This window comes from Macrotis lagotis, chromosome 8 (assembly GCF_037893015.1).
Source record: "Macrotis lagotis isolate mMagLag1 chromosome 8, bilby.v1.9.chrom.fasta, whole genome shotgun sequence".
Classification (NCBI taxonomy): Eukaryota; Metazoa; Chordata; class Mammalia; order Peramelemorphia; family Peramelidae; genus Macrotis; species Macrotis lagotis.
This window is the reverse complement of record NC_133665.1, coordinates 154,219,667-154,245,588: the sequence shown is the minus strand read 5'-3', so window position 1 is coordinate 154,245,588 and position 25,922 is coordinate 154,219,667. Positions and strand designations below refer to the sequence as shown.

Sequence of the window (25,922 nt, the reverse complement as noted above, 5' to 3'; positions counted from 1 at the left end):
ATTTTATTATGACCCAGATTTAGAGTTATTGGACAGATATTTGGCTGAATATATAATCACAAAATGAAATATCACATTTACTGTTTTGATGACACATTAACAATACACAGTCCCAATTTAGAATTTCATTGCAATTAGATGCAATGTCAAATTTTCTAGAAGCTCAATGTTAAAGTGTCTAATATTCTTTTCCACAATTTAGTGACTTTGTCGGAGTATAAGAATGGAGAGCAAATTGTCCATGTGTTATTTAGCAAGAAAATTTGTCCTGTCTTTAATGCATGACTCTTGGATCTATTTTCTCATATTCACATACAAACTATGAAACCATTATGTGCTTCTGATCCCTAGCTTCATTTTGTTATTCTCTAATAAACTTTTCAGATTAAGGTTTTCCTTAATACAATCCAACTTTGGTTTTGGAATTTTGGGTAATAATAAGGTAGTAACATGAAAAAAATAGAAAATATCTATAATAATTCTTATCATATTAGGAGGAAGTTAGTTTGACTTTATGAAAGTAGAAATTTTGTGTGTGGGGGAGGTTTGCGAGGCAATGGGGTTAAGTGACTTGCTCAAGGTCATATGGGTAGGTGATTATTAATTGTCCAAGGTTGAATTTGAATTCAGGTCCTCCTGACTCCAGGACTGTGCCCTATCTACTGCACCAACCTAAAGAAGATTTTTTCACTGTGTATTTCAATCTGTAAAAGCTAAACCAGAAAATCCATTCATTTATCTATTCAAAAGAAAATGCTTCATCCTACAGAATAATTATTTTTTGTTTTATCTAAATCTTTTTATTCTTATATTACATTTAATTTTATCTTCCTTCACTATTGAATAAAATTCAAAAGAAAGGCTCAATTTGCATTTTCAAATATTTATATTACATAAGAACTTTTTAAGTTTCTTTTAAAAAAAGTTTCCATTTCAAAAGGTGTGATCACCAATACACAAACATACTCTTAACACATTACAGGCATAATTCTCCTCTCCTTCATTTCCTCTTCAGTCTCTGGGGAGGGGAAAGGGATTAGATACATAGTTTAACTATAATTCCCTCAAATACATTTCCAGTTTCACGTTCAAAAGACCTTTTGGGCTCAAATCCCTTGACTTATCTGTCAATGTAGTTGCTGACCTGATTACTGAACCATTCTGTCTGTAATATTGACTCTAAGGTCACCCTAGCATGATATCCCTTACCCCATGCAGATCACATTCTACACCAGAAATTCAGGAGAACAAATAACAAGAGGGAGTGAAAACACACCCCAAGGTTCTCAGTTGTGCAGTGGACAGAGCTCTGCTCTAGGAGTCAGAGGACTGGATTTTAAATCCAGCCTTAAGACACTTGACAATTGCTAGCTCTGGGACCATGGGCAAGTTATTTAAGGCTGATTGCCTCCCATGCACATCCATCTCCAGTCAGCCTGATTCAGATCTGGTCACTGGATGCAGATGATTCTGGAGGAGAAAATTAAGTCGCTGACTTAGCACAGACCCCCCCAATTCAAATCCAATTCATGTTCTTGTCATGCCATCACCTCCCTGATGTCATGGTCTTCTTAAAAAAATGAAGGACAAACATTATTATTAGTCATTCACATTGGGTGCAGCAGAAAGAAGTCACTGAAAAGAGTGCAATCTCACCGATTTTGAGCCAGGGGTTCTGGGATCTCTGAGTCCATAGTAGGATTTAAAGAGACTATGAATTGAATAATTGACTTTCTTTCCTTAAACTTCAATTCATTTGAGTTTAATTCTAACCATCAAGTATTTATGAAACACCTATCGCCCGCACAAAATAGAAATACAATTCTTCTCTCTATTCTTAATAATAAAAAAAACCTGTAATTTTTACAGTAACCAAGATTTAGAGTGATTGTACAATTACTTGATTGAATATAAAATCATGTTGACTATTTAGATAAGAAGTAGCTTTAATACATAGAACCAATGTTGTTCTCCATCTCAGTTACATGTTATATTTAATTTTTACAGAGATGCCTCAGTATATGGTCTTAAATGTTCTCATGCACAGTTTAGTGATTGTGTCAAAGAGCATGATTTTGCATATCAACTACTGTTAAGATGCAGGATGAATCTTATCTGTATCTGGGACACAATCAGTGCTACAATAAGGAAATTATTATGCTCAGATGTCTATCAAAGCTTACCTATAATTAATGGAAACATAACCTTACACAACAGGCTACATTTCATTTTGATAGCTTATCATTGCTCATAACTGTATCACAATTCTTTGTCATGTGTAGTTCTTAAAGAAATCACAAGATTTTCCCATGAGTACAAAGATACAAACAGATTTTCATCCAATAAGCTTTATTAAGGTCTTCTATTTCATCATCACGTTAAGAAATACTTTAACTTTCCAAGTTTAATCCTCCCTTTAAATAAAGAACTTTACAAAAACATCTACTGTAATAACAATGTCTGACCATATACACAAGAACCTGAACATCTTTTCAACCCAATCCCTGCTAAAATCAGAAATATGTAACAGGAATTTGAAATTATGTAATATATCATTATCTAATATGAAAATAAAACAAATGATTAGGGTCTAAACCTATTTTATAATTTTTATTAAATACATTATTTAATACATTTCATTATTATATATAATATAAATATTCTATAGTATGTCAATATAGTAATTTAATGGACTATATTAAAAGTTTGTTATGTAAAGGAAGAATAAGAAAAGAAACCAAAACTTAGATTTGGAGGAAAATTTACGACAACCATTTTTTAAAAATTAAATTTATCAAAATCTGGGTTTTTTACACATTACAGATATTTATTAATGAACCCATTCTATGGAAAATATCTATAAGAAAGATTAAGTACATCTAACAATATGAAAACTGTATTTCAGAAAAAAAGGAACCATTCTGCATTTAAAAATTAGCTAGTTAACAGAAATCTACTTTCCTTTTCACCTCTGCACTGTGGAATGAAAAAGAAAAAATATGCATAGATAAGCAAAACAATTTTCTTCATCATTAAAAATTTATTTCTATCATATCCTTACATCCAATTAAATCTAAAATAAGTGAATATATAAAAATATAAAATTTAAAGAAAAAATTTTGAAGGATGAAATTTGTCCTTTGACAAAAGGAATCAACACACATACATGTGTGTGCATGTGTGTGCATGTGTGTGTGCAGGGGTAATTTGGTGGTGAATTTATATACATGCATAAACATAAAATGAATAAGAGCTATGGAAGAGAAAATTAGAAAATAGAGGAACAATTTAATAGAAAAGGTGTAAAAGAATGAAAGAAATACCTTACCTAGTAATACAATCCCTAAAAATCACAGTCAGCCATATAAAAATCTAGAATACAATACACCATTTAAAAAATGAGAAAATAAAAGAAAAAATAATTATAAGATATTTGTTATGACAAACAACTGGTCTTGGAAAATAATTTCATCATTTTATAGTAATAGGAAATACTACCCTAAGAAACTGTCTAAGCAGAAAAATAGAAGAGATTATTAGAGAGAAATGTCCAGAACCATTAGACAGTGTTCAATGTAAGTATACAAATAATTTATCTAATATCTGTGAATATGTATGTGTGTGATTGCCAAAATGAATGCTTCCAGTAACAACCTTGCCAAAGTCCTCACTTTCTTCATAGAGTATGTATGCATGCATATAGGTATGTATGTGTACATTTATATAGGAGTGCATATAGACATGTGTTAATAAGTGACGTGTCTGCACCTCTTCCCATATATGCATATACTCAATATTCATATATAAATACAAATATCAAGCAATCACAATCAGGATGGGTCAAGTTTCAGAGCTGCACTATAAAAGAATAATTAATGATAATCCTTTGAATTTGAAGACAACCACACTGATCAATTTATGGTGGTATGATTTGCATAATTAGGTTTCATAGTGAGGGGTTCTTTTCACTTGCCTTTTCCAGAAACATTCTACCCCATGACCTGATTTGATAGGAAATAAGTGATGGTCTGGACTGTGGGAATCACTTGGTCTTTGAATTGATTTCTTTTCCACCTGGATCAGGGACCTTAGTGTACCATCAATTCCAGTCAATCAAAAGCTTGAGATTTCTGGTGGTAGAATGAAACAACCTGAACCTCCAAATCTTTCTCTTGATGGACAAATTGTCAGTATGTCTTTTCCTCTCAGACCCTTCCAAATTCAGCCATGCTGCCCTCAGATCCCAAAGACTTGTGTTTCTTTCTTTTTTTTTAGGTTTTTTGCAAGGCAAATGGGGTTAAGTGGCTTGCCCAAGGCCACACAGCTAGGTAATTATTAAATGTCTGAGACGGGATTTGAACCCAGGTACTCCTGACTCCAAGGCCGGTGCTTTATCCACTACACCTCCTAGCCGCCCCAAGACTTGTATTTCTTGAAAGTTGCTGGGTGGGTCATAGGAATAATGTCATTGCATCTCTAGTGGACATTGCTTATGTTCAGAATTATGATGGTAACTGATCTTTGAACCTCTGACTTTTGTGAATTATTAAAATAATAGGGAGATTGTCATAAGCTATTCCATAAGGCAAGAAATAAATAATTACTACCAAGTATATTTTAACCAATGAATTTCAGCAAAATTTGACAATGAAAAGATTATATTTCCAAAGAAAAAGAGCCCTTATTTTCCTAAGGAATAAAAAGGGAACTTAAAATGAACTTTGAAAAGCAAATATGGGAGTCAAGAAAAAAGGGAAAAAAAATGAACAATCAAAATAATTTTATAAGGATAAACTCTTAACTTTCTCTTTCCTTTTTTCTAGGTAATGATATTTTACTTATTTATGTTTCCATCTTCTTGTAATAGTAGTTTTCAGCAATCCTTTTTATGCTGTTTTGTATTGTTCTGCCTCCCTCCTTTTCTTCCCACTTCCCTCAAAAGAAAATATAGTCTAATAGAGACTATACATGTATAACTATGCTCAATATAGATCCATATTAATAATGTCATGAAAAAAGAATCAAATCGAAGGAAAAAAGAATGTGAAAGAGAAAGCAAAATCCTAATACCTAAGGCAACTTTTAAAAATAGAAATTTTAAACCTTCACTTGCATTTAAACTCCATGTTTTCTTATCCAGATATCCAGATGTTACCTCTTGGTTAAGGTGGGTGTCTCCTTTCAGGGTTGTGGATACACTGTCCCAAGCTTTGGAAGGTTTTTGCAGGTGTTTTCATTGACACCCCCTAGAGGACCTGCATGTTCACAATATTCCAATGTCTTATGAGAGATTGTGACTATTCTAGTCTCTGTTCTTGTCTGTGAGTGACCACAAACATTCATTTTTCCCTTTGAAATATGAGGAGGGTCCTTGCTCCATTGGGACAATCAGCTGTGCTTTGCTCTACTCCATTTCCAGAGAGTGGAACCCTAGATTGGGACCTGAATCTGAGCAAAGCCACAGAGTTCTGCCTCAGTTATAGCAAAGAGACCTTTGCAACCTCCCCCCTAGCCCCTTATTGTAGAAGATCGAATGCTCCAGAAGCAGTTGCTGGGAGACTCCCTGCCGGATGGCTCCCCAGAACTATCCCTAGTCCCTGGGATCAAGACTTTGTTGAGATCTATGTTGAACTGTGCTCAGCTCTCACTCTGGGCTGACAGATTTCCTCCTGATCTTTCCAATTGTCCATGGCAATCCTTGGTCAAAGAGGTATGGAAGCCACCACCACTGCTATGGACCCAGACATCTCCGAGGACACCAACAGTCTGGTCCTGGGTGGCTGGAGCTGGTTCACTCTGTCATGCTCTATACTATGAGTCTTTTCTAACCCCAGTGCAACAGACCCTTCCTGCAGATCTTCCAAGTTGTCTTGGGCTGGAAACTTTTTGTGGATTTTGCTGCTCTCAAATTTGGTTAGAGTCACTAAGTAAAAGTATTTGGAGTGGTTTGGAGGAGAGTTCATGGGGAGCCTTGCCTTTACTTGGCTATCTTAGTTCCATATCTTCCCCAATTGTAGTTTTAAAGCATTAGTCTTCTTCTGTCACTTTTTGTTGCAAGATGTTAATTTTCTCTTATATTTCATTTCCATTTTTTATTTGATTTTCAAAATTCTTTAGATTCAAAATTCTTAAAATTCTCAAGAAGTCTTTTGAGACTAGAGATCAATTCATATTCTCCTCCAAAGCTTCACATGCAACATTGCTTCTGCCCTCCTTTTCAGGGCTAGTGTTTTGTCCAGTCAACCTTATCTCCAAGGTAGCTTTCAATAGACCCTGTTTTTCTCTGACCTTTTTATATATGTTGGGATTTACTACCTGGTGGGGGCAGAGCCAAGAAGAAAGAGTAAAGGCTGGGATTTGTTACCTATCCCAAGAGTCTTGTGTGGGGAGAGGGGTTTGCTCATAGTTTATATTAAGTATCTGAGGCTGGATTTAACTCCAGGGTTGGTGATCTGACCATTGAACCACATTGATGCCCCATTATTGAAATTCTTGACTGGTCAACACAACTTTCTAATGAATGGAGTAGGGATGATCAAAAGGACTTTCAGAACCCTAAAAATCACACATTTTCTTAGTAGCAATCAATTGTGACATGATACCTCTAAATGTTATATTATGAACATGCTATGAAGAAATAAAGGAGAGAAAAGCAAAAAAAGAAAGGGTGTGGGGACTGGATACATTATATAAAAATGGAAAAAAATGAAGAGTTTGATAACATGCAGGATTATAACAATCAGAACTTAATGCAAATATGGAAAGTGTGATTTTCTAGAACTACACTTTCATCTAAAGTGGTCAAATGGACCAAACTAAATTCTCTATCTCTCTGACTCTCTGTCTGTCTGCCTCTGCCTCTGTCTCTCTCTCTCTCTCTCTCTCTCTCTCTCTCTCTCTCTCTCTCACACACACACACACACACACACACACACACACACTCTCACTCTAACACACACATATACAACAAACACACAGCACACACATGCAAATAAACACACATTTTTCTTAGTTTAATGCGCTTATACATACAACTCAAAAAGGATAAAGGTAAGAGTAGAATTTACAACAGAGGAGTAAAAGAGGGAGTAGAGATTGATCTTCTGGAATAATTTTCTAGAGGTCTCTCAATAAAAGAAGAACTGACAGTTCTTTTAGCAGTAATGTCACCTTTGAATGCAAATGTGATGGCATGAATACTATGAAGTAACTAAGTTATGTTTTGTCCCCTCCTCCCTCCCCACATATGCCACACACCTCCCAAAAATGTCTTAGGAGAGAGAAATCACGGCAAAAGATTATTTTTTGATTATGCTTTAATAAAAATTCCTTCCTAAAAATAAATCTATTTTGCATGACTAAATGACACTACATTGCTGACCACTACACCCTAAAATAGAGAGAAAAAAATGGAGGCTTAAACAATGCAAGTAGAAAAGAATTTCCCTTTATCCTTTAAGGTCACTCCCTAGGAAAGCTTCGATGAGACATAATTAACTTAGTCCTGAAAAAAGTAGGGTCAGATAGAATGTATCACATTTATATCATGCGCGACTAACTGTTTATATATTGGCAAACCCATCACTATGTAAACTCCTTATGGACAAGGATATTCTTTTTTTTGTTTGTTTGTGGTTCTGTTCTTTTTCTTTTGTTTTGCTTTTCTTTGTATTCCCATTGCTTAACCTTCACTTGTTAAGTATTTTTGAGTAATGTTTGATACTTCATGACCCCATTTAGTATTTTCTTGGCAGAGATACTAGAAAGATTTGGCATTTTATTCTCTAGTTCATTTTACAAATTAGGAAACTGAGGCAAAGAACATTGAGTGACTTGTCCAGACTCATACAATTAGTAAGTGACTGAAGACATATTTAAAATCTAGAAGATTAGTCTTTCTATTTTGGGGCCTGGCCGTCTATCCACCATGCTATAAAGTATCACAGCTTTGAATAGAAAATTACTAACTACTTCCTGTCTAACCAAAATGTAGTGATAAAAGTGATTGCAAATGCAGGTTTGACATATGAGGAAAAACCTTGGAATCTCTAAAAATCCATAGAGATAAATTTAAGAACTATTTTCAAATGGACAAAAATGGGAGCTTATATGAGATTACTAATATCTATTTAATATTTTTTACATCTGTTTTGTCTGAATATCTTCAGGCTCTTACTTTTAATAAATCAGGGATAATGATAATAGAAATAAGTGTCCTTGCACCTTTGTATTCATTATTCCTATCTTTGGGTTGGAGTTTGTTACCTAAGAAACTTCTGTTGCATGATGCCTGGAGGACCATGTAACCAGGTTATCACAGCTATGGATTAGGTCTTTACCACACGGGATAAGGCAGATGAGGCATGCAATTGTGAAAAATAACATTTTCTGAATGGTTGAAATAAACCAATCACATTGTTCATGATTATCCCTTGAGACTTTGACAGTCTGGCTAAAGAATAACTTACATAATACTGCATTTAGTCTCTGATATAAGAAAATGAATCTAATCAGGTGAGGGGGAACCACACTAAATATATCTGACAGCTTGTTTAATGTGATTATTTTGCATGGCAAAGGGGCACCAACAACTTATACTATAATGAAGATGAAACTCAACACATTTTAGTATTATAAAAAGAAATGCAAGACCATAAAATAATTTTTCTTTATTTTAAAATATTTTAATAGTGTATTCTGGTAAAAGTGGCATAATCCAGCTGTTTTGAAGTTGTTTTTATGTGACTAAATAAGATTTTAGATTCAGAATGATTCTTCTTATCAAAGGGTTTGTAAATGTTTCTCATGAAGCTCTTTTGCAGTGTAGAGGTGTATATGAATTGCTCCAAATAATGTTTGTAAATGCTTAAAATAAGATTCATAAGTAACCAAATAATGAAATAGATATGGAATTATATATACAAATATGCTTGAATATATGAATATTTATATTATATATGGTTGTATTCATAATACAAACATACACATGTACTTGTGAATTGATCTATTCCAACTAATCAACTTGTTCAAAGGATTTCAAATTTGCTACTCAACTAAGTAAACCTTTGCAACTGTTCAATACTTTTTTGATTCTTGGGCAATACCTGTAGCACCTATTGGGAAATGAATTATTTTTTGTTCTTTTCAAAATTTGGTAGAGGCTCAACATGTAAACATATAGAACATATCTCCATCCCAATTAACTTTATATTATACCATCTATTAATAATTTGCCTAAAGATTCCTCTAGAAACCCAAATTTATGCCTCTTGGGATCCCCTCACAACAAGGACTTCTCCATTCTGCGGATACATTTTTTTCAGATGATGTCATATCCATCCTTCTGTCTGTAATCCACCAGGTCATGCCTTGGGCAGACCATATTTGCTGTAAGGTGGATCTTCTCACTCTCACAGTATTAAACGTCAATAAATTCCAAGGGTTTGATATTGATGGAAGACATTGAAGAGTATAATCATACACTTCTTTCAAGATATCTCTCTAAAGGCATTGGTAAAATAGCAGATTGTCTTCATCAATGATTGCCATATATCAACTTCCCTATATTTTCTCCATCCCGATGACTTTGAATTCATAACTGTAATTTTTCAAATTCCATTCGCTATGCCCAACTGTCCTTTCCTTTGCTGTTATCCCAGTAGTATTGTCCCAATATCCCACTACACTTTCTTCTCTCTAGAATGCATGCTCCATAATTACCAAGTTTGCTTTCATTTTAGTCCTTTTACTTTCTTATTTCATCTTGTCCTGGATTTTACTGAGATGTCCCAATGACCTTACAGCACTGTCCAGTCTTATCATTCTTTTTTAGTTTTAAAAAGGCAATGGGGTTAAATGGCTTGCCCAAGGCCACACAGCTAGGTAATTATTAAGTGTCTGAGGCTGAATTTGAGCTCAGGTACTCCTGACACCAGGGTTGGTGCTGTATCCACTGCACCAACTAGCTGCCCCAGTCTTATCATTTTAATTCCATTTTCATTCACTACTTTCATGTCTTTCAATTCACTGGTAATGTTGGGCAACTCAGACTACTCCCTGCCTCATGTGGTCATTTCTAAAATTTTCCTTTACCACAGTCATGGAGTAATCTCTCCTCTTCTGAAATTCATTTAGTCCCAATTTATCATACTTTAATGATTCTTGCAGCACTTCTTTATAGGGTATTCAGGGCATCCTTCTTCAAGAAGTTCAATACTGACTTCACAGGCTTTCTCCACACCCAACTTCTGTCTTCACAAAAGAGTACTTTAAATGAACTTTTGATATTTCTTCAGTTCCCAAAAGCATTCACTTTCCATTTTCCATTTTTCACTTCAACTTAGATTAAAAGATCTTTTGTTGATTTTTCCATGACAAACAAGATTTCCAATTCAATGTTCATGGCATTCCTTTAACTGATTGCAAATTTTAAACTTTCAGTTTACTCTCTGCCTTAAAGGCATCGATCCTTTCTCTTTGAAACTCACAATAATTCAGTTGTCTGCCAGACTATTGCCCCATTGTTTTTACTATTTTTCTCTCTTCCATAGTTGACTCCTTAGAGAAGTAACTCAACTCTTCACTATTTTCTATACTCAATTGATTCTCCAACATTTTTTATTGATTTCCATTTTTACTTCAATTCCATATTTCACATCTTCAGAAAAATTCATGTACTATTGAATAGATGTGGAAAAATCACAAAACCCGATTCATTGAGTCATTACAAGATAATGTGAAATAATCTCAATTGAATGCTTGCTGTATCAAGAGAGCATTTTATACTTCTTCCCTAAAAATTTCATTTAACTATTCACCACAGAGATAGTCCAAACGTCTTTTCCCTCTTTAAACATCCCAGGCCATCTCATCTCTTCACGCTTTCAAGCAAGAACCATGCCTTATATTTTCTGGTGGGAAATTGAGACCTTTCCTAGCATACTTCTCTTCTTGCTAATCTCACTTCAATTAGATGTATTCTCATACTAATCTCTTTTACCCTTACCTCAAAAGAAGAGGTGATCTATCTACCTGTCAAAGCAAACCCATCTACAAACTTGATCTAATTCCATCCCCTCTTCTATAGCAGATTGCCCCATCTCCTATGCCCTCTCATTAAGTTTCTATCCTTTCCCTATCTACTGAGCACTTCCATACTCCCTTTAAAGATTTTCATATCTCCCACATCTTAAAAAACAAAGAAAAATTCCTAATTTGATCGTTCCTTTCCTGATAGATATTGTCCAAATTATTTTTCAATTAATCTCCAGAGGAAATCAACCGACACTTTCCTTCATCTACTTTCTCTTTCCTTACTCACTTCCCAACCCTCTTTATTGGGGCAATACAATTGTAGGATATAGAAGCAATGGAATGCACAGCTGGGCAAAGATAATGGAATTTGTACAAATAGAGCTATGAATTCAAAATCATTAGGATGGAGATAGTATGAGGAAATTGATGTGGGATAATAAATGAGCTCTTCATTGCTAAAGATAATATTTTTTTCTATATTATGATGCTTTTTTGTTCTTTCTGAAGATTTTTACAAGGTGGATCAATTTTTTGGCTTGTATGCTACTTCCTTTTTAGATTTCACCAATATTTCTCTATTGGTATTTTTAATCCCTGTTTGTGTAGGTACCTCTCAATTTTTTTTATAAGATTTTTCAGTCAGGCCAGATACAAAATAACTGGTGTCCTCCAAAACTCTGTTTTTTGTTCAAATAAATGCTCTATATTCTACATTCTGTTCATTAAAGTCAACATTTGCAAAACTGGAGAAGAACAATTGTAAAGGGTTTCATAAGTATATATGATTGCAGCTCTATATAACTTGGAAGATGCTTGATTAAATTCTAATAGAAAAAGTGAACATGTCATTATTAGTGCATAATAAAAATTTGTTGATTATTTGATTGACTTACCTATTGGGCTATGTTAAAGGGAAGACATCTTTCATACTATCATATGTATTTATTATTTTATTTTTTCAATTACATGTAAAATAATTACCTTTTGTTTTTCATTTTGAATTACAAACTTTCAACACTCCCTTCCCATCTCCCATATCAAAAAGGAAACAAATTTGATAAAGGTTAAGCCTGCACAATCATGCAAAATGTATTTCCATATTAGACATGTTCTTAAAGAAAAATATATGCACGTTTTTAATGTATCCTTCCATCTAAATTCTGATTTCACTAGTTCTTTCTCTAGTGATCGATAACATTTTTCATCATCAGTCCTTCCAAATTGGATCTTTGCATTTCTAAGAAAACTAAGTAAGTAATTAATAAGTTTCCTATTTTTTTAGATAAATAGTTTTACAAAATGTTCTTTGGTATTCTTACTCCTTTGTGTTCCAGATGAGTGTTATTACTATTTTTACCAGCTATTCTATAAAATAATGTTTGGAAGTTGGATTGGTGTGACACTAAATGAGTAAATTAAACTAAGTAGAATAACCATTTTATTATGTTGTCCTTGTCTACCAGGTGCAATTGACATTTTTCCAGTTATTTATATATGACCTCAGTTTCATGAAAATATTTTTCAATTGTGTTCATAAAGTTCCTGGGTTTCACTTGTCAGGAAGTCCAAAATATTTTATATTGTTTAGAGTTAATTTGAATGGAATTTATCTTTCTACCTCTTGCTGCTGTACTTTGTTTATAAGAATGGAAATGCTGTTCATTTTATACCATGTGAGACTGCTAAAGTTCTTATTTAAGTGATTTTTTAGTTTTTTTCTCTGAAATCCTCCAAATACACCATCATATTATCTGCAAAGAATTTTATAGTTTTGTTTCCTCACTGTCTATTCTAATTCCTTCTACTGCTTTTATTCTCTTATTACTCTAGTTAGCATTTCAAGCATAATACTGAATAATAATGGAGCTAATGAACATTTCTGCTTCACCTCTGACCTACTTGAGAAGGTTTCTGTACTTCCTACTGGGTTTATGAAAATGCAACTAATATTTTTCTTTTCCAGTTTTTGCGAGGCAGTAGGGTTAAATGGCTTGCCTAAGGCCACAGTGTTGGTAATTATTAAATGCCTGAGGCCCGATTTGAACTCAGGTACTCCTGACTCCAGGGCAGGGGCTCTGTCCACTGTGCCAACTAGCTGCCCAACTAATACTTTTTTTAAAAGAAAGATTTTATTTATTTTGAGATTTACAATTTCCCCTCCATTCTTGCTTCCCTCCCCCCACCCCTCACAGAAGGCATTCTGTTAGTCTTTAACATTGGTTCCATGTTATACATTGATCTCAGTTAAATGTGATGGCAGAGAAATCATATCCTTATGGAAGAAAAAAAAAGCATGAGATAGTAAAATTACATAAAAATATAAAGTGTTTTTTTTTCTAATTTGATGGTAATATTCTTTGATCTTTGTCCAAAGTCCACAATTCTTTTTCTAGATATAGATGGTATTCTCCATTGTAAATAGACCAAACTGTCCCCGGTTGTTGCACTGAAGGAATGAGCAAGTCCATCAATGTTGATCATCACCCCCTGTTGCTGATAGGATGTACAATGTTTTTTCTGGTTCTGTTCATTTTGCTCAGTATCAGTCCATGCAAATCTTTCCAGGCTTCCCTGAATTCCCATCCCTCTTGGTTTCTAATACAAGTTGTATTAGAATGACATACATATACCACAGTTTGTTAAGCCATTCCCCAACTGAAGGACATTCACTTAATTTCCAATTTTTTTTTGCACCACAAACAGGGCTTCTATAAATATTTTTGTACAAGTAATGTTTTTACCCTTTTTCATAATCTCCTCAGTGTATAGACCCAGTACGGTATTGTTGGGTCAAAGGATATGAACATTTTTTTTTGCAAGGCAAATGGGGTTAAGTGGCTTGCCCAAGGCCACATAGCTAGGTAATTATTAAGTATCTGAGGCCCAATTTGAACTTAGTTACTCCTGACTCCAACACTGGTGCTCTATCCACTGCCACCTAGCTTCCCCAGTATGCACATTTTACTTGCCCCTTGGGCACAATCCGAATTGCTCTCCAGAAAGGTTGGATGAGTTCACAGCTCCACCAACAATGTATTCACTTAATACTTTTAAGGAAAGTTTTAGTAATCCCTATTCTTTCTAGAGTTTTTAATGGGAATGGACATTGAATTTTGCCATAACATTTTTTGCAACTATTGGAGGAATCATGATTTTTGTTGATTGTGTTATTGGTTTGGTCAATTTATGATGAAACTTTAGCTAATATTATCTGGCCCTCCATTCCTAGAACAAATTCCACTGTATCATAATGAATAATTGTTCTTTAAATGCTTGGTAGAATTGACTTGTAAAATCTAACTTACTCTGGTGATTTCTGCTTAGGGATTTCATTTATATGTTGGTCCATTTAATTTTTTTCTAAAACAACATTATGCAATTATTACACTCTTTCTTCTATTAATCTGGGAAGCTAATTTTTTTTCTAATTCATCAATTTCCCTTGGACTGTCAAATGTGAAATTCATTGGCATTCAATTAGGAAATATAACTCCTTAGAATTTCTTTAATTTCATCTTCAATAATGGCAAATTTATCCCTTTCCTTTTTAATTCTATCAATTTGTTTTATTTTTTCTTCCTTTATTTTGTCAAAGTAACAAGTGAATGTTCAATTTTTGTGTTTTGTTCTTTCATTAAACTTATTCCTAGTTGTATCTGTTAGTACAATTGCCTATCTTCTTTCAATTTTATTAATCTATCTTTTTCATTGACATGTTTTTTTCTGTTTTTAAGATGTTCTTTTATTAAAGAGTTTTTTGTGTTTCTAAACTGATGACTTTGTTCATAATTATTTTCATGACTCTCATTTCTTGTCACATATTTTTCTCTACCACTCTGAAATGATTTTTAAAATTTCTTTCAACTCTTTCATGAGTTTCTGCTGGACCCAAAACCAATTCATATTTTTCCTTGATCATTTGAATGTAGATATATTGACGTTACTATCCTCTTCTGATTTTGTGTTTTGATCTTCCTTGTCACCATGATAACCTAAGTTCTTTTCATTGTTTGATTATTTTTCTAGAATTTTCTCAGCCTTTGAAATGTTAAACCAGGGTTTTGCTCCCAGAGTGGAGGGGGCATTCTCTGAAGCTTCAGTTCTTTTTTTTTTTTTTTTTTTTTTTTTTAGTTTTATTGTTTCAGAAATAGTTCTTGGGGCCTTTAAGCTTTCAGTTTTTTTCTGAGATACTATAATCTAAGGATATGAGTGACTATTATTTTCTAGTCTCTAAACACACAAACACACAGAAACACAAACACACACACAGACAAAACACACAAATACAAGCAACAATCATTGTTCTTTGCCTTGAAACTGTGAACAGGGTTGTTGCTCCCTGACAGACCTGACCTCTAATGTACTAGTGTTCTTCCTTGCCCCAGGACCATGATTCCATTCCTGTACTGGCAATGAAACTGAATTGTGTAACCAGTGCCAGCCAAGGGTCCCTTGTAATATCTTTCTAACTAATTGTCCTACCTTTATATAGTCTGTCTGGAGAGTTCTGGAATTTGTTTCTGGAGGCTCAATTTTTTCCAAGGTCTGCCCCTATCTTGTACTTCATATGACCCACTTTTGCACAAGAGCTCTCTGCCTGTTACCCCCCTATACAGGGCCAGACACCTCACCACAGGTTCACATTGCAGTTTGGAACCCTTTTATTGCTTTGTTGGATGTGGCATTTACTGGAATGTGCCCCTTTCATTCCAGTGAGACAGACACTTCATAACAATTTTGCATGAAAGTTGAAAATTTTGAAAATTTTCTTGTGCTGAAATATCATTTCACCATGTCTTTTGTTGGTTTTGTTGCTCCAGAATTAATGTTAAGGTGTTATTTTAAAGTTATTTGGAGGGTAATTGGAGAGAGATTAGATGAATCCCTGACTTTATCCTACCAAATTATTGACTCTGCCCTTCACACTTTTGAACATTCCATAAAATATAGGAAAAGGAATAATATATTTAGGCACCTAATGAAATATTTAATAGGCTAGTTATGAAGATTAAAAATTCTTCTACTTTAGAAACATGATCCTTCACTTTTATCTTTAAAACAACAACTATAAATCACAATTACAACATAAAGAATAATTAGAGATAGTTTTAACCTTAAGAATGTACTTGGGGGTGGCTACGTGGCACGGTGGATAAAGCACCGGCCTTGGAGTCAGGAGTACCTGGGTTCAAATACGGTCTCAGACACTTAATAATTACCTAGCTGTGTGGCCTTGGGCAAGCCACTTAACCCCATTGCCTTGCAAAAACCTAAAATAAAATGAATGCATTTGAAAACTGGAATTAATACCTTCGACACTGAGATTTATAATTTTCAATTTTATCCATTTAAAATGTATAATTTTATATATTTAATTTTATTCTTTCAAAACTGTGATCCTAATTATTAATTTTATACAGTATACATCTATAATTTTATATATGCTTCATCCTCACCTAAATGAATGATTTTGTATGGCAGTTTAAGTTGTGCTACTATAGAGGAATAAATTTTTAAAGTCAAAAAGACAATATGATTTCTAAATGTTGATATTATTTTACTTGATTTAGTCATGTTGTCATTGTATTTGAAATAAGAGGATCACCTTCCACCACTGAGTTTTTTCACTTACTTTCTACTTGAATCTGAGCTGATCACAAAACCTTGTTATATCTCTGCTTCCTCTTTTGTAAAATGAGAATGTAGAACTAAATGACCTCAAACATGTATTCTGAATATGATCCTATTATCATGTTTCCCAAGAATAGGGAAGAATTTATCTCCCAATAGAACGACAAGTGATCTCAATGCAAGAAGTATTTACTTTTAGAGTTAGACTATGACTAAGGCAGAAATAGAAGATGAGAAAAAGACAGAGGAATCTACAGGGGAATGAAACAGATTAAAACAAAGCTCACATTTGATTCTTCAATAACTCAATCTCATATTTAGAAACTCTAACTAAAATATCCCATTATATTTAGCAAGCTCTTAAATTACAACTTAAACTCCTTTCTACTTATTTTTATTTCTGCATGGTAATGTATAACTCATTTCCATTTTCCATATTGATGCCTTATATGGAAATTCTTATTAAAGACAAAGAATGAAAAGTCATGGTCCCTCATTAAACTTTTGACACCAATTACTTTAGTAAAATTGTGAAGTGTATTTTGTTTTCCTGTATTTTGCCATCCTTATCCCCCCCAAAGGTGAAAAATATCACTTTTTCCCTAAGCAAACTTTGGAATACTTTTGATTGTTACAATTAAGAAATAAATGGAAAAAAATACCTCAGTGGCAAAGATTAACTTCATGTTTGAGTTGGTCACATTTAAATCAACACCATTATGTTTGTCCTAGAAAAGTATCAAAGAAAGATACATGTTAACCCAAATAAAGGTTGAAAATTATCTAATCTTTATATATCCTGGAGATTTTGATTTTAGTTGATCTATGAACAATAGAGGAAGAGCAAACTTCATCTCTTATACTATTACTAATGAAATAATTTCAGAACATCGATTTGACTATGTCACTTCCCTAATCAATAAATTTCCATTTCTCCTTAGTGTTTGTAGGATTAAATCCAAAGATTTTTTTCCTGGAATTTAGAGCCCTTCACAAATTTTCTTTTACTGAACATTTTAGCTTTTCTCTAGCATAACTATCCCCTCATCCACTCTAAAATACTGTACATGAGGTGGAGTCAAGTTGGCAGCATGAACGCAGGATTACCCAGAAGCTCACTTTCAGAAACTCCAAAGACCTTGAAATTATGACTCTAACTAAATTCTGGAGAGGCTGAACCCATAGAAGGACCCAATGAGGCAGTTCTCCAACTGATGGCCACTTGGAAGATCAGAGGGAAGGCTCTGTTCCACCCAGTCGGAGGAGGCAGCAGTGTAGTCTGCAGAGCAACCAGGATCGCAGTGTTGGAATAAAGGAGCTCCAGCCTTCCAGGAACAACTTGTGGGTGCCTGGGTCCATGAGAGCTGAACTTGTGGCAGTGGTAGTAGCATCCAGAAGTCCCAATCAAGGATCACCAAGCTCATCTTGAAAGATCAGCCAAAGTGAGCCTGGAATCTAGGGTATCAAAGCCCCACCCCGGGCAATGGATGCAGATCTGTCAACCACCCAGCAGGGAGTCAACCATCTGGGGAGTCTTCCTTGTGGGGAGTCATCTGAGGGGAGCAGTGTGGGGGGAACTTTCTGGTGAAGAGCTGTCTTGTAGGGAGCTGCTGGGCAGCTACTCTTAGAGAACTCAGTCCATGTAAGGTAAGGTAGTGTGGGAGAGAGTAAAAGTCTCTCCATTATCTCTGGGACAGGACTCTGTTCTGTTATAGTTTGATCATAGTCAAACCCTGGTCACACTCTGGGGCCCCCCATAACCATAGAGGAGCAAGGACCCCCCCCACCAGATCCTGGGACAAGGAGAGTGACTGTGGTCATCCACATACTAGAACACAGGCAGGAGAACCATCATAGCCTCTCATAAAGCATTGAAGGAACTGATGTATGTCTCAATAACACTAAAAAAGCTTTTAGAAGCACCTCAAAACCAAAACATAGACTGGGGAAATGAGTAAACAGAAAAAAAAAGAACCTAACCATAGATAATTACTTTGGTCCCATGGAGGATCAAACACATTCTCAGAAGATGACAAAATACAAGCTTCTGCATCCAAAGACTCCAAGAAAAATAGGAGTATTTCTTAGGTTATAGAAGAGCTCAGAAAAGATTTTCAAAATCAATAAAGGAATTTAGAGGAAAATTGAGAAGAGAAATGAGAGGGACACAGGAAAAAAAAACATGAAAACCAAGTCAGCAACTTGGTAAAAGAGATATAAAAAACGCTCAAGAAAACATGGTAAAACCCAGTTTAGGTAAAATGTAAAAAAGCAGTCCAAAAGGTCAATGAGAACAATGTCTTAAAAAGCAAGTTGACAATATGGAAGAGGAGATAAGAAAATTCTCTGAAAAGAACAACTCATTTAAATGTAGAACGGAGCTCAGGGAAGCTGATGTTTTCTGAGGAATCAAGGAACAATAAAACAATAACAAAATAATAAAAAATAAAAATGCACTTGAAGATTAAGATAAAATAAATGAAGGTACAAATGAATTTTCTTTACATCCTATGTGGATTTTTTCTTTATCATTATGTCTTAGAAGTTGTGCCAGGTAAGAACCTAGAAAACATACCCTCCCGACTCAGATGTCACAACTTCCTTCAAAATTCATTTCATGTACCACCTGCTATTAGAGGTCTTTCCTGATGGCTACCAATGTGCTGCTAGCCTTTGGAGTACCATCTATTTACATTGTACACCTTTGTATATATGCCCATGTTCTTTTCCCAAAAAGAATAGAAACAAAGGGATTGTTTCATTTTTGTTATTGTATCGAAATAATATTACCACTTAATAAATGTTTGCTTACTTGATTTCTTAGTAAATTTTGCATTATGATAAACTTTTGCCAAGAACAACTAGGTGGCTTAGAGATAGAGAATAAGATCTACATAAAGGAAGCTGCCTCTGCATGAATTGAAATCTGGCATCAGATACTTGAGATCCTGGACAAGTCATTTAATCACCACTTATTTTAGTCTCCTCATCTATAAAATGAACTAGAGAATAGCCTCTTTGCCAAGAAAATTCCAAATGGGAATACAAAGTGTTAGACATGACAGAAATGAGCAAACAAAATTGAAGATTTTTACCAATTTCCTCTGTCTAGTCTAAAATGTGATATTTTCTCAGACTTCTCAATTTACATGTTTTGTAAAATTAATTATTAAAACAAATTCCTACAGGTAAACCAAGTGCAGAGGTAATAATTTATAACTTTTTTCAATTTCTAATTAAATTGTATTGATTTCAGTATCTGAGAGAGAAAATTCTAGATGGGTTTTATATGATAAATAAGTGACTTTTGTACATGATGTATCCTGATATGCAAATATGTACAATTTATTAAATTTTCTTGGTTTCCTTAATTCCACTAGAATAATAAATTTTATATGGTAATTGATTCAGAAATACTTTTAGGGGAGAAAAAAGAAAAAGAAATTCTTCAATGTAATGGAAGATAAGACCAAATTTATCTCTTTCAAAACTTGTACACTATTCAATTATCTAAATAAATCTACTTCCATATTATGCTTTTCTTAATAATAAAGATAATTTATTTTTCTCAACAGAGAGGACTGTAATTACTGTTCCACCACCTCAAATGGATGTTACTGTTGGTGAGAGTATAGTCCTACCTTGTCAGGTGTTCCATGATCCTTCTGTTGAGGTTATCTTCACATGGTCTTTTAATGGGCATATTATTGACTTCCAAAGAGGAGTGGCTCATTTCAAAAGAGTTGGAGGAGTAAGTTATTTTATTATATAATAAAATGAAGTAAGACTTTGGATTCCAGAAATGAACTTTCTCATTATTTTTCACATTTTCATGTGAATATATATTCACTGTGGTTTTATAAAACCATATCTATTGTGTTCTTGGCAGTTTTATGTCTTTCAAAGAGATGTTTATGTTATATGTGTAATATTCATACCTAAAATGAAAAAGAAATGATCAAGTATAACAAATGAATTGTGATGTTAATCTTTTAATTTCATAATTGTCTTTCTTTTAATAGTTGGAAAAATCTAGGAATATTTCAAATGGGGAGACAGGCTGTATGTGATTATGTTTTCACACACTTGTTCCTTTTATCTCCAGGAATCTGTTGGAGATTTGATGATACGAGAGATTCAGTTGAATCACTCTGGAAAATATGTATGTATGGTACAAACAACTCTAGACAGTCTATCTGCAGTGGCAGATATCATTGTTAGAGGTAAGGTAAGAGTGAGGAAATATGTAATCATATAGCTTGAATATATTTTTCAGAAATTGGACAATATTAATAATTATCAAGAGTTCAAGTTTTAGTAGAAATTCAGTAAAATCTTATTATTTTCTAACCCTAGGAAATGAGGAAGAAAAAAAATGGTGACCATTGATTGATCAGATTTGAATTACCTATTTTCCCCCCATGAAAATCAGTAGAGTATTTTCTTAGAAGGAGAATATTGGTCAGTGTGAATTATGTGCTATTCTGAATATACCAATAACAATTTTAGAGTGATGATTTTATACCCATCCACATCTTTGGCAAAATTCACTCTGTGAGTTTACTTTTGCAGTAAAAGGTCAAGATAAATATGTTCTTTCTTGAGTTGTAATTTCACTGGATACAGTCACATGTCAGATCTAAAAAAAATTTATTGACTGATGAAGTCCTTATAAATAGTCAATAAATTGGTCATATAACTAAACATTCTTGACAGAGTAGACCATTGAGGAAAAAAGGTATGAAATGAAATACAGTAAAGTTATGTATAAAAATTTGCTTTGGGGTCAGGACAATTAACTTCAAAAGCACATAACCCAGAAAACTTAGTTACATATAGATTTTATATAAAGAACTGGAGTTTCAGTGGGTAACCCATTTAATATGATTCGATAATGTGCTTTGGTGACTAAGTAAACTAAAATAGTTTTGAGTAGACTGAGAGGTATAGATGCCAGGAATAGGGAGGTAATAGTTCTATTGTACTCTGTCTTCAACAAAAGAAATATATAACATTGGTTTTCAAATGGAACACCACAGTTTGTTAAGGACCTTGATAAGTTGTAATAGATCCAGAGGAGGACAACCAGGAATAAGAAAGAAACTTGAATTCATGTTTTAGGAAGTTTAGTTGAAAGCACTAGAAGTAGATATCAAGTATAAGAGGATACTGGAAAGCACACAGAACATAATCTTCAAATATATTTCTAAAAATAATTTGTAAATTTATGGGACAAATTAGGTTAGACTTGTTCCAATTACCCCCAAATGATCAAAATTAGGAACAATGAATGGAAATTGATGAAACAGGTTGGCTTAGTGTAAGGAGAAGAAAAAGTTGCTTAAAGTAGAGCTATTACAAGTGGCTTTCTCAAGGGATGAAAAGTTTCCTCTCATTAAAAGTCTTCAACCAATGACTGATCATTTACTATGTATATTGAAGGAATAAGAATTAAACTACATGGAACGTATCTGCAATCTGATTCTGAAATTCATTAATTGTTTAAAAAGACTCTCTAAATAGATTGAAAAAAATTAACAAAGATTTTAAGAAAATTAATGTACTCTCTTTACTTATATAAAATCTACAAGTTTTCTTTTCTTTGACTACATTATTGAGGAAAAATATACAAAATGAAATGCATGTATATGATGACATATATATATATATATATATATATATATATATATATATATATATGTATGTATGCTACTCCTATCCAAAAATGATTTTGATAATTTCTGGCATATTCATCATAAAACATCTTTTTCACAGGTCCCCCAGGTCCACCAAATAATGTGAGAATAGAAAACATTTCAAGTACCACTACTCAGCTCTGCTGGGGACCAGGTGTTGATAATAATAGTCCTATTCAAATCTATACTATCCAGACCCGGACACCTTTTTCTGTAGGCTGGCTGACTGTTTCCACAAGTAAGAAATATTTATTTTATATTTTATCATTAGAAGTTGATTTAATTTGGCTACTGTTAATACTTCTGACTTATTCCCCTGAACATTTTCAGTTCCAGAAATTCTCAGCGGGAATATGAACACTGCAACTGTAGTGGGTTTGAATCCATGGGTGGAATATGAATTCCGTGTTGTTGCTGGCAATCGCATTGGAATTGGGGAACCAAGTCAACCATCCAAATTGTTAAGAACAAAAGCAGCAGGTGAGCACTAAGGAGTTCTTGCAATTTGGGAATGTTTTTATTAAAAGTAGATTCATTTAATCATTGTATTAAGTACTTAATAAGCACTTCACATTATCCTATGATAAAATGACAAATCTATCAATCTATCTTTATCTTTATCTATTACATATATAGTATATGTACAAATATGTATATATATTTATTTTTTATGTGCATATTGTATATACATATTTATTCCATGCCATGAGGAAGCATCTAGTTTATGGGATGTAAATACCATTTGCCAATTGTAGAAGCAACTTTTATAGAAGAGAAACTATATACCCCCTACAATTGTCAACCAACAGCTATTCAATGGGGAGACTAGTCAGCCTTGTTTAAATAGTAAAGCACTCCGAGGGAAAGACAAGAGGCAGCATGTTCTGGGAAAGTCAAACTTCTCTTATTAACATGATCAGTAGAGATATGGTCTGGGACCATGAATGTATGAGTCTATAGAATAGTAAAACTTCCAACAAATTATCAAATGATGGAAATAATTTTATATGTGGAGTCAATACTATAGGTAAAACATTATCACATGCTTTCCTATTACATCCTGAACAAAACAAAATAAAATAGACAAAAAAGCAAGCGAAAACTTATGGCACCTTACCATGTGACTTTCACTTGAAAACCTCCATATGGGGGCAGCTAGGTGGCATAGTGGATAAAGCACCAGCCTTGGAGTCAGGAGTACCTGGGTTCAAATCCGGTCTCAGACACTTAATAATTACCTAGCTGTGGCCTTGGGCAAGCCACTTAACCCCATCTGCCTTGCAAAAATCTAAAAAAAAAAAAACCCTCCATATGTGTTGTCTCACCGTTAGTATATGAGATTCTTGTAATAACAGCTCTCTTATTTTTCCTATTTATGATCCTACTGCCCATCATAGTACTTTACACAGAGTATGTAATTAATAAATTCATTCATTTATTTACATCAAATGCATACAATATAGGCACAAAATAAAATGGGTGAAGTCCCCATTTAATTGATCAAAATAAAGAAAATTCACTTGTAGTAAGTGACCTTTAAAAAATGGGGAAAGGCAGAAAGAAAGATGTGGAACATCAGGATCAAGAGGACACGGGAGTAGGGATATAGTATGAAAGAAAATAAGAAGGGTTTTTTTTTTTGTTAGTGCTTAGTATATGTGAAAGCAAATAATGTATAATAATAATGGAAGCAATGGTCATTATATCCATCATGAAACAACAGAAGAATGAACATAAAAATTACCTTTTTGTATTTACATTCAGGTATTATTATAAGGCAAGGCCTCTCAGTATAGTGTTGCTTTTTTTTTTATTTGAAAAAGGCAGTGGATGTTGCCCCAGACTTTAAAATTTAATATGCTGATTATTTTTGCATGTAAAGTGGCATACTAAATAGATACATAGCCTGAGACCTGAGATTAAGTCTGTCTTCTCATGTATACTGGTTAATTGATACTAGGAACATTATTTAAACTTTCAATGAATAGATACTGCCCTGCATTTTATACTTAGTTGTTTCCCCTAGATTAGTGAAATTGAAGGACAAGTCTACAAAAGGATTATTCAAACGAGCTGGATAAAGTCCAGGATTTCTTATGTTTCTATTCTTTCACCTCTTATTTTCTAGCCAAGATCAAACCTAGAATCAGTAGATGTATAAATGTAAATGAGTTGCTGCTTGTTTCATTAAAATGATGTTGCCAAGAATTAATTGAGCCTCTGTTAGTGTAGTGAGCCATACATTTCCATCTCTCTCAACTATGACCTACTTGAGGCTTCACTGAACAGTAGTACATTTCTCTTATGCAAATGAGCTACCTCCTGAATCCATTTAACAGAAACACTAATTGAGCATCAACTGGTTCATAGCCCAGTGGCATCAGAGTGGAACCTGAGAGAAAAGTCATTCCCATCTTTCTTCCCTGTCTTCCTTTACTCCTGCTTAATTCATTCTTGAACTCTTGAGTTCAAGGTGTCTTTTATTCTGTTTTGTTGTAGCATATTATTGAACAAGTTTCTTTTTCATTTAATTAGTCAAGCAAAGAAGGACTTGTTTTTGGAAGTACGTCTTAAACCCTATGTTTACTCTTTAGAAACCCATTGTGTAGAAGAAGGAGCAAAACATGTTGTCCCCAGTCATGTTATAAAATCATCCTGGATGGCGGCACCAAAATCAAATAGAAACAGGTGCAATAAACCTGATGTAAGGATTTCTGCAGGTCACATGTTGACTTTAATTTAGAAGATAATATTATCTATGTTTTATTGTATTTCATGCAACATTTTAATAAGTTTTGTACTATTCTCAATAAAGCCTCCCCATACTGTTGGGAGGGAGGCATATAACCATGACCTGTATTGGGATCATGTATGAAATCTCTTATCCAACTGCAACTAGAAAAAAAAACCATTGTTGGTGACCCATCCCTAACCTTTAATTTTCTACATTTGGGAAATGGAGTCCCAGAGAAGTGAAACAAATTTCTCAAGTTTATGCTGTCCATTAATAATGCAACTAGAACATAAAGTCAGTTCTTGACTTCTTGTCATTTCCCTATCTTTGACAAAATCCCTTTTGCCCTTTTAATAATGTCTGTGATCCTTACAAATAAAGCGAGACAAAGAAGTTAAACAAATAAAAAAATTAGCAACAATAGGTAGTAATCTGGTAATTATATTGTTAAGGGTAATCATTCATTGAATTTTCTATTATCCTGTCCTTCATCTGAGCCAAAGAAATGATTTTCTTTTAGCTCAAACATCTTAGTGATTGGAAGATCTTATCTCAGCCCTATCTATCTATCTATCCACCTATCTATCTATCTATCACTACTTATCCAATGAAAGAGATGATAAGCATCAACCTTGCTTAAACTGAGACTCTTGTCTCTATCCTCCCTTAACTTCTTGATAGCCTGTCTATGGAACATGTTAGCACATTTTCTGTTTGTTTGGATTTCCACAACACAGGCTTATCAGTGGAGTACTAATACTCCCTATTTGTTGTTATCTAATGGTTACATAACTGTCCGCCAAATTCTTCAATTATCTTTCTCATAG

At 33.8% G+C, this 25,922-nt stretch overlaps 1 protein-coding gene across 1 annotated transcript in view; it reads left to right on the top strand.

The window, feature by feature from the left end:
- LOC141496560 (contactin-6-like) overlaps positions 1–25,922 on the top strand; it is a 289,341-nt gene that overhangs the window by 163,991 nt on the left and 99,428 nt on the right. Inside the window, exons 8-11 of the mRNA XM_074199048.1 lie at positions 20,241–20,416; positions 20,771–20,888; positions 22,441–22,599; positions 22,692–22,841. Of these exons, the coding sequence (XP_074055149.1) occupies positions 20,241–20,416; positions 20,771–20,888; positions 22,441–22,599; positions 22,692–22,841 (603 nt within the window). The remainder of the gene's footprint in view (positions 1–20,240; positions 20,417–20,770; positions 20,889–22,440; positions 22,600–22,691; positions 22,842–25,922) is intronic.